At 48.5% G+C, this 10,400-nt stretch overlaps 1 protein-coding gene across 7 annotated transcripts in view; it reads right to left on the reverse strand.

The window, feature by feature from the left end:
- The window catches only part of SNX29 (sorting nexin 29), a 528,389-nt gene extending 522,019 nt beyond the window's left edge, over positions 1 to 6,370 (reverse strand). For 4 of the 7 annotated variants that reach the window (XR_007411267.1, XM_049111381.1, XM_035718267.2 and 1 more), the window contains exon 1: positions 6,289 to 6,360. Coding sequence is in view for 6 of the 7 variants with exons in the window: in XM_049111381.1 (XP_048967338.1) it covers positions 6,289 to 6,295 (7 nt within the window). In the remaining variant the exon portion in view is untranslated. Of the gene's footprint in view, positions 1 to 6,288 lie in introns of all 7 variants that reach the window. The other 3 variants (XM_035718269.2, XM_035718270.2, XM_025416475.3) reach the window with 2 other exon arrangements.
- Positions 6,371 to 10,400: the final 4,030 nt, after the last annotated feature.

Consider the following 10,400-nt stretch of genomic DNA (forward strand, 5'->3'; position numbering starts at 1 on the left):
GCTCTAAAAACCATACTCCTTACTGGTTATAACAAGAAAGTAGGAGAAGTGATGTCAATGAGATTCAGTCCACTGCCACTTAACTAGCATTGGACATGGTCAAATATTTGCTGACGGTAGAACACTTTCTTCTTACAATCTGCCACAACAGATCAACACAGTGCCTTCATTAGGAGGAAAAAAAAAAGTTGATATCATCACTTTTTCTGCTTTGAATGAAAACCACAAACATCCTTTTTTCCATTTACTCGCTTCAGCTGATTCTTTATCCCAAACACAAGCTACTGCTGGAAAGGACCCAGTCAATGCCAAAGAGAAAACCATGACCCTCAACATTCCAGAAAAATAAGATAAAGCTGCTAAAATACACACAAACATCAGGCAAGAAACAGCAGTAAATTACCCACTAAGCCCCAAACTCTGGTCTATAAGGCCGCTAGAGCTTGACTGTTCTTAAAAATTATTTGACCTCTCTGGGTCAAGCTTTCCCCACTCCTGAAACAGGGTTTTTAACTTAAAGGTTCCTGACAGACTAGTTACTGATGGAAATGAGCATCAAGGACCTTCAAATATAAAGTCTTAGGAAAGACAGTGCCTGAGAATGCTAATGACTTTCCAACCCTTCAAGTTCTACCTTCTAAGTAAGAGCAAAAGCATTAACTGAAATTCATAATTCCTTAGCTTGTAGAGGCTGGTAGTCAAGTATTCCTACCTACTGGATTCTTTAAAAAGAAACAAATCGTGACTGCTATCATCCTAAGACGACTGCTCACCTTCAGCAAGTATCCTTCCTCCAATTTGTTTGCTTCTACACACATATGTGAATCTGCAAACATTGTTTCACATGCATGTTTTAATGTGCATCAAGGTATGTATTTTAGCATAATTCTGTGCACTGCTTTTTAGAGGTTAATGTTGAGATACAGCCACTGTGATGTGCAGAAATCCATTTTATTCCTTTTAACGTTTGAGGTTTTCCATCATGTGACCATACCACATATGCGCATCATCTCCCCTGTTAATGGTCATCTGAGTTGTTTCTGGCCTCAGGATACTCATTTATCTTGTGTATGCATTACCTAGGCATTCCACTTCCTGGTTATTTGCACTTAATGTGCTTGGCCTTGAAACCATCTGACCTCTGACTCTACTCAAACATTTTCAACTACAAAATACAGCAGACTCTAATTGACACTTTATAGGAAATACAAGAGACTGAGAAACATGTCAAACCACACCAGAAGGTTGCAGTCAGCAAAATCCCACAAATTGTCTATCCTGTAACAGGATGAACTATTTCCTTCAACAAAAACTGTAAGTGGTAAAAAGAGAGAGATAAAAGGGGAACTCATTCCTTTAAAAAAAAAAAAATGTTTTGTCTTCAAAGAATACAATTGAGAAAGTAAAAAAAAAAAAAAAAATGGAAAATTTTTGTCAACGATATATCTAAGGGATTTGTATCCAGAAATTTTTTTTATCCAGAAATTATACAGAATTCTTACAGCTCAACAAAACCCAATTTAAAAATGGACAAAGGATCTGAACAAACATTTCTCCAAAGATATACACAAATAGCCAATAAGCACATGGAAAGATGCTGAACATCACAGACCATTAAGGAAATGCAAGTCAAAACCACATAAAGATACCACTTCACACCCACTACAATGGCCATAATCAAAAAGACTGTTGGCAAGGATGTGAAGAAACCAGAACCTTCATACAGAGATGGTGGGAATGGAAATTGGTGCAGCCACTTTGGAAAACAGTCTGACAGCTCCTCAAATGAAGCCAGCAATTCTACTCTTAGATATCAACCCCAGAGAAATGAAAACACATGCCCACACAGAAATTTGTAGGTGAATGTTCACAGCAGCAATATGCAGAGGAGCCAGAAAGTGGAAACAAGTCAAATGTCCATCAACTGACAAATGGTTAAATAAAATGTAGAATATCTAAACAATGAAATATTATTCAAATACAAAATGTAATAAGTATAGTTACATGCTACAATATGATGAAGCTTAGAAGCAAGATACTTAGTGAAAAGAGCCAGATGCAAAAAAGCTACATATTATATGATTCAATCTATATGAAATATCCCAAATAAATAAATCCAAGATAGGGTAGATTGATGGTTGCCTGGGGCTAAGGGGAGGGAGAATGAGAAACCACTGCTAACAGGTACAGGGTTTCTTTTTGGACTAAAGAAAATGTTCTAAAACTGATTATGATGATGTGTGCACAGCTTTGTGAATATACAAAGCACTAAAAGAATAACAATTAAGGTTAAAAAAAGAACTAAAAGACCAAAAAAATTGCACTGTTTAAACCTTATTTAGATCCTGAGTCTAAAAAATACACTATAAAATTATAAGGCAATTATGGGAACTTGAATGTTGAATATCTGATGATATAAATTACTGCTAATTTCGTATAGCTATGATAATGAAATTGAGCTATGTTTTTTAAAAAAAGAGTCCCTATATTTTTAGAGATACATATTAAAATATTTATGGATGAAAGGATACAGTGTCTGGGATTTGCTTCAAAATAAACTGGGGACATGGGACGCCTGGGTGGCTCAGCGGTTGAGCAGCCGCCTTCAGCTCCAGGCGTGATCCCGGAGTCCTGGGATGGGGTCCTATATTGGGCTCCTTGCATGGAGCCTGCTTCTCCTCTCTCTGCCTCTTTCTGTGTCTCTCATGAATAAGTAAATAAAATCTTTAAATAAATAAACAAACTGGGGACAGAGGTAAGAAAGAAATAAGTATATAGGGGATGGTCATGAGATGATGAATGCTCACTACACTCAGATGTTTGAGATTTTCTATTTAAAAGGACAGAGGAAAGAGAGGAAATATTTCCAAGCAACACTATTTTATTGTATGCTGATCATCAATCCCAAGGGTGGGAAGACTATTTCAATTGTATTCTCAAGAAATGTGAAGGCGGCAATAGGAGGAAAGGGTTCAAAAGGTACAAATTTCCAAGTTATAAGATAAATAAGGACTCGAGATGTCATGTACAACATGATGACTAATACTGCTGTGCAACATATAGGAAGACATTAAGAGAGTATAGCCTAAGAGGTCTCATAAGGAAAAAAATTATTCTTTTCTTCTTTCATCATATCCATAGAGGATGGATGTTAGCTGAGCCTATTATGGTAATCATTTCACAATATATGTCAATCATGCTGTTTGCCTTAAACTTATACAGTGATGTATTTCAATTAGTTCTATGGGGGGAAAGAAGAAATTGAAAACACCTTGCAATTTCCTTCTGTCCCCAGCAACCACTTTTTCTGCCTCAGTTACAATCTTTCCAAAAGAAGGCTTTCATCCTGAACTTTTTCCTTAAAAAAGCCATCTGTTGGTTTCCTTTTGTAATGATTTTTTAAATTAAATTTTAAAGCCTCCTTATCTTTGATATTAAGTGGCTTCTTGAAGGACACATTGATCAATTTCCCTTGGCTTGTCAATTTCACTTGCTCTTGTGATCTAAGGAAGAGAATGGTCCAGAACCCTAAGCTTGAGACAGAGTCTCTTTAGTCATATTAAAAGCAAGAGGTTTTCTGTAAAAGATTAACTATAGGAAACAAACTGAGGGTTGCTGGAGGAGATGTGGGTGGGGGGATGCAGTAACTGGGTGATGGACATTAAGGAAGGGATGCGATGGAATGAGCACTGGGTGTTATATGCAATCTCTAAACTCTACATCTGAAACTAATAATACACTATATATTAATTAATTGAACGTAAATAAAATTTTAAAAATGTTTTAAAAAATCAAAGCAAGAGATTTTTCAAGGCGTACTTAGCCCCAGCCCCTTGTCTCAGAGCTGGGTCAGAAAACAACCCCACCTGAACCTCAGAGGGTCCTTATGAAAACCACGACGGGTCCAAGTTCCTGCACACATACCATGTGAGAAGCACAGTACCAAGCTGTATAAAGTTACTTAGCCACTGCAACAAGCCTTGATGACAGGTGATATGGCTTATCCCCGTTTGGCTGGGACTTCCAGAATGGTCAAGTAACTTACTCTACATCACACAGCTTTATGTGGCAGAGTCAGGATTTGAACTCAGGCCGGTGGGCTCCAGGGCCTACGCTTAAACCAGGCTTTACTATCTCCTGGGTGGAAACCAGCTCACCACCTCTTTGTTGCAGTTATCACTAATGTTCAAGGACCCAGAAATCCAATTAGGCCAAAAAATCATTTGCTTTGAAAACATAAGCTGGACGGACTATCTTCCAGGAAGCCCCCTTCCCAGCTCCCTCATCAGGACCAACAATTTCACAAATCTTGCTCTTGAACACCAGCAAAACAGAAGGTGCGTGGCTTGTTTAAAAATCATCATCATCATCATCATCATCATCCTCGGGGGGGTCCCTGGGTGGCCCAGCGGTTTAGCACCTGCTTTAGGCCCAGGGCGTGACCCTAGAGACCCGGGATGGAGTCCCGCATCGGGCTCCCTGCAGGAGCCTGCTTCTCCCTCTGCCTGTGTCTCTGCCTCTCTCTCTCTGTTTCTAATGAATAAATAAAATCTTAAAAAATAAAACCCATGGAGATAACTCAAAAGTTAAAACTTCAGAGAGACACAGCCCCTTCGCCCTGGCTCCCCGCCCCCCCCGCCCCCTCCAGACAGCCGGGGTGGAAGGCTAGGGCCAAGGGAGCCGGAGCTGGATGCGGGGACTCCCGAGGCCGGTCCACGTTACCGGGCCGGCGGGCGGCCTGAGGGGAGGCGGGTCCTCCCGAGCAAACCCAGATCCCGGGCCGGGCGGGCTGCGCGGCTTCCCGGAGCCGCTCTCCACGCTCAAACACCCAGGAATGACTTAGCACCAAAACACCAATAGATCGCTTCGGAGGACGGCTGGGAATCCACGGCCAAGTCTAGGGACTAAACTTCAGCAACACGGAGCACAAGCTGTCCACACCCACCTGCCTCCCGCTCCCGGCCTCCGCACCGTAACCACGCCCCTCCCCTGCGGGCGGGGTGGGGAGGGGGCGGCTGGGGGGGCGGGGAGGGGGGCTGCTGGGGGGCTGCTGGGGGGCGGGGAGGAGGGGCGCTGCTGCTGGGGGGCTGCTGGGGGGCTGCTGGGGGACTGCTGGGGGACTGCTGGGGGGCTGCTGGAGGGCGGGGAGGGGGCTGCTGGGGGGCGGGGAGGGGGGCTGCTGGGGGGCTGGGGGGCTGCTGGGGGGCGGGGAGGGGGGCTGCTGGGGGGGCTGGGGGGCTGCTGGAGGGCGGGGAGGGGGCTGCTGGGGGGCGGGGAGGGGGCTGCTGGGGGGCGGGGAGGGGGGCTGCTGGGGGGGCTGGGGGGCTGCTGGGGGCGGGGAGGGGGCTGCTGGGGGACTGCTGGGGGGCTGCTGGAGGGCGGGGAGGGGGCTGCTGGGGGGCGGGGAGGGGGGCTGCTGGGGGGCTGGGGGGCTGCTGGAGGGCGGGGAGGGGGCTGCTGGGGGGCGGGGAGGGGGGCTGCTGGGGGGGCTGGGGGCTGCTGGGGGGCGGGGAGGGGGCTGCTGGGGGGCGGGGAGGGGGCTGCTGGGGGGCTGCTGGGGGGCTGCTGGAGGGCGGGGATGGGGGCGCTGCTGGGAAAGTGCCACCGGGGAAGGGGCCACCCGGATGGGTTCAGTAGGGGACAAGGACGGCAGGGGTGCAGGGCAGGGCGGAGAGACCTCAAAGAACTGCAAAGGAGCGGGAGTATGGAGAGAAAAAGAAAAAAAAAAAAAAAAGGCGAAAAGGTAAGGAGCCCGGACCAGAGAGGGACAGCCGGGGGCTGACCAGCAAAGCGGCGGGGGACAGGGCGCGAGGGGACGGGAGGGGCGAGGAAGACAAAGGGGCTGGAGAAGTCGGTCCTCCGGGGGCGGGGGCCCGGGGCCCCGGGGGGCGCAAACGAAGAGTCCGGGGCCGGCACCCTGCCCCGGGGGCACCGGGGCGAAGGCAGGGGGGCCCGGGGAACGGGAATGGCTGGCGGGCAGGGGCCCCGGGGCTGGGCTGGGCTGGGCTGGGCTGGGCTGGGCTGGGGGTCGGGGCAGCCCGAGGTCGGAGGGCGCGGGCCGGGGGGCTGCAGGGCCGGGGTCTGCGCACGGGCGCCCCGGCGCTGGCCGCGAGCGGCGGACCGCAGGCGGGGACCGGAGCCCGGGCTCGGGACGCCGGGGCAGCGCAGGTGCCCGGGGCGGGGGGTCTGCGAGCCGGCGGGACGCGGGGCTCGGCGCCGGAGCGTGCAGCTGCAGCGGCGGGAGCCGGGGCGGCCCGGCCGGGTGACAGCCGCCAAGCCGCCACTCACCGCTCATGGTGCCGCTCCCGGTGCCTGCGCCGCCGCCGCCGCCGCCGCCGCCGGGCTCCAGACAGGCCGGGAGACAGCGCGCCGCCCCGCCCGCCGGCCCCGCCCCGCCCCGGAAGTGGAGCGCCGCCGCCGCCGCGGGCCCGCCCCCGACCCGGAAGGTAAACACGGCCGGCCGGGGGGCGTCGGGGGAGCCCGCAGGTGGGAGACCCGCCGCGCTGCGACCGTCGCGGGGCGCGCCTGGACCGAGCCGCCGGGGAGGCCGCGCACCCGCCACGAGGAGACCGAGCCCGCACTGTCCCGGGGAGCGGGAGGGGCTAGGAGGGAAGTGAAATCGGGTAACGGGCCAAGCCGTGGGAACCGGGCATCTCCGGGGGCGGGGCGGGGGGGGGGCGCCTCAGGAGCCGACCTTTGAGCGGAGACCTGACCGATGGCTGCGAGGCGGCCGTGGAAGATGCACAGGACAGGTGTCCCAGGAAGGAGCAGCGGCTGCAAAGGTCCCGCCTCGAGGGGTTGGCTGGAGCCAGGGGGTGGGTGAGAGACAGGTCGGAGAGCTGGATGGAGGGCCTTGTGGGTCTCGGATTTTTCCGCTTTAAGTAGGTAAGGGAATGGGGAGCCGTTGGAAGAATGTAAGCAGAGGAGTGACGCGATCTGAATTCGTTTTTAAGATTTTATTTATTTATTTATTTATTTATTTATTTATTCATGAGAGACACAGAGAGAGAGAGAGAGAGGCAGAGACACAGGCAGAGGGAGAAGCAGGCTCCATGCGGGGAGCCCGATGTGGGACTCGATCCCAGGATCCCGGGATCACAACCTGAACCAAAGGCAGACACTCAACCGCTGAGCCACCCAAAAGAAAACAAAAAGAATGAATTGTAGTGGGGCAGGGTGGAGAAGGGGCACCTGGTTAGAAAGCCACTGCAGTCGGTTGCCCAACAAGAAATAGTATGCCTGGGGTACGGTGGCGTTGGAGATGAAGGTGGATGGATGCTGCTGGGCCAACATGTGTTCATAACATGAAGCTCAGGTTACTGCCCCGTTTTGAACATGAAGGAGAGGGGACCCAGATAGGTTAAAAGGGCATTTTTCCAACTGGTTTTGCCCAAAACCTGGAGTAAACAAATACATTTTACATTCCAACCCAGTGTACACATGCATACATTTAAGGAGATGTTTAACAAAATAATTACATGGGTAATGTATTTTCTTCTATTTTTCTTTCTTTTTTTATGCTAATGGAGACAGTTGAATGATCCACTAATAAATCCTGATCCACGTTGAATACACTGAATTGAGGACTAGGCCCTGCAGGTAAGTGGAGGCAGAATTCCAGCCAAGTTCTGTGTGACCTACAACTCCACGGTCTTCCTACTACACTGTCTCAACACAAAACCTCTGGCCACTGGCAGTTTATCTTTTGGATTCAGGAGAAGTCAAGAGCTCTTTGGAGAAGGCTGTCACGCAGCATTATTTATGACAGTGAAAGAGTGGAAAGTACCAAACCCCAACTGTGGAAGAATAACTAAGCAAATCATAGCCCACTTCATGAGGAATCTCTTGCAGTAGTTGAAAATGCGAATTATAAGATGGAAGTATGGGGAAAAGCTCACGATAATGCATTAAGTAAAAAAAAAAAAAAAAAAAGTCCCATGCAAAGTGTTCTGTATGCCATGATTAACAATTGTGTCGAAATAGCACATGTAGCAGGTACTGAGAGAATGGAGAGATGAAAATTTTTGTGTGTTTGATTGGTGGGGTTGTCTTTGCCATTTTCAAAATTATACTTTACAGTTGTTAATTTGTAATCCTCAAGAATCTACGTGCCTATATCCACCCTCCAACTTCCCCACCCCCAAAAGCTTAGTTTAGGTCCTCCAGCCTCAGTAACCATCACATACCTGCTTCATGGAGTTGTGGGGAGGATAACGTGATTTACCTTCTCAGAGCGCCCCCTACCTTACCTTCACGGCACTTGAGGCTGGATAAGTTAGTGACCTCGTAGCTTGTGCTGTAATGTTTTCTACCTCCAACCACTCCCTTTAAACGTTGTAACTCCTAATGGCTGAGTAACATTCCATTGTATATATAGGCCACATCCTCTTTATCCATTCATCTGTCAGAGGACATAGTGGCACCTTCCACAGCTTGACTGTTGTGGACATTGCTGCTGTAAACATTGGGGTGCAGGTGCCCTGGCGTTTCACTACATCTGTATCTTTGGGGTAAATTACTCAGCTATCAGAAAAGATGAATAACCACCATTTGCTTCGACGTGGATGGATCTGGAGGGTATTATGCTGAGTGAAATAAGTCAGTTGGAGAAGGACAATCATCTATGGTTTCACTCATACATGGAATATAAGAAATAGTGGAAGGGATTATAAGGGAAAGGAGGGGAACTGAGTGGGAAAAATTAGAGAGAGACAAACCATGAGAGACTCCTAACTCTGGGAAACAGAGGAAGGGGGTGAGTGGGAGATGGGATAACTGGGTGATGGGCACTAAGGAGGGCACTTGATGGGATGAGCACTGGGTGTTTATACCATATGTTGGCAAATTGAATTTAAATTTTTTTTAAAAATCATTCCAGCAATGTAACTCAAAGTATTTATTATGAACCAAATACTTTCATGGAAAAAAAGTAAATATATATACACACATGTATATGTGCAAATGAATGTGTCTATGTGTTTTTATTTAATCCTTAAAACAACTTTATAAGTAGATTCTATTATTATTCCCATTGTATAGGTAGGGAAACTGAGGCACAAGTGGTTGAGTAACTCTCACAGTCACCTAAAGTCTATAACTTCTAGTAACAGAGCCAACATTCAAGCCCAGGCAATCTGGCTCTAAGAGCCAGTGCCTGGGATCCCTGGGTGGCGCAGAGGTTTAGCTCCTGCCTTTGGCCCAGGGCGCGATCCTGGAGACCCGGGATCAAATCCCACGTCAGGCTCCCGGTGCATGGAACCTGCTTCTCCCTCTGCCTATGTCTCTGCCCCTCTGTGTGTGTGTGTGTGTGTGTGTGTGTGTGTGTGTGTGTGTGTGTGACTATCATAAATAAATGAAAATTTAAAAAAAAGAAAACGAGCCAGTGCCAAACCATTGTACTATATTGTCTCCTGTAGCCCTCAAGGGCCTGGAATGGAACCATTATGGGCCCCCAATGGGCAAAAAGGGCTCACCAAGTTTCCCCATATCCTAAACCCAACACAGAACCCACATAGCCCCAGGACACCTGGATGGCTCAGCGGTTGAGCACCTTCCTTCGCCCCAGGGTGTGATCCTAGAGTCCGGGGATCAAGTCCCATATCAGTCTCCCTGCATGGAGCCTGCTTCTCTCTCTGCCTGTGTCTCTGCCTCTCTCTCTGTGTCTCTCATGAATAAATAAATAAAAATATTTTTAAAAAAGAAGAAGAAGCCACACAGCCCCAAGACTTTGAAGTCTATGCTATGGTGCCAGCGGACATCTTAACAACAATCAAAGTCAACATATTATCAGAGGCCATCATCACCTGTTGCATAACCTTTCCATAACACCTCAGGATCTATGCACAACCCCAGAAAGGGAATCCCTCCTTCCCACTTATGACTAAGATTATAGCCCAAAGAGATGAGGAACTCAAATGGACTTCAACTGATGTGAAAAGAAAAAAAAAATCATGATGTTTGGGTTTAAATCTTGGCTGTGCCATTTACTGGTTATGTTACCTTGCTCTGACTCAGTTTCTGCCATTGTCTGAAATGGAGGTAATAATTGTCCACCTATCTTGTGGTTTATTGTATGCATTAAATTAGTTAGTACAGATGAAGCATGAACAATCCTGGCACATAAGTAAGGCTAAGTTTTTTGTTGGGTTTTTTTTTTAAGATTTATTTATTAGAGAAAGAACGTGAGAGGTGGGGGGAGAGGGGACAGAGGGAGAGAGAGGTAGAGAATCTCAGGTAGACTCCCTCCTGAACACAGAGCCTGAGTCACAGGGCTTGATCCCACGACCCATGAGATCATGACCTGAGCTGAAATCAAGAGTCCTCAACGCTTAACCAACTGAGCCACCCAGGGGGCCCTAGGAAGGCTAGGTTTTAGCTATCATTATTACTACCTGCATTGG

The sequence above is a fragment of the Canis lupus genome, chromosome 6, assembly GCF_003254725.2.
Source record: "Canis lupus dingo isolate Sandy chromosome 6, ASM325472v2, whole genome shotgun sequence".
Classification (NCBI taxonomy): Eukaryota; Metazoa; Chordata; class Mammalia; order Carnivora; family Canidae; genus Canis; species Canis lupus.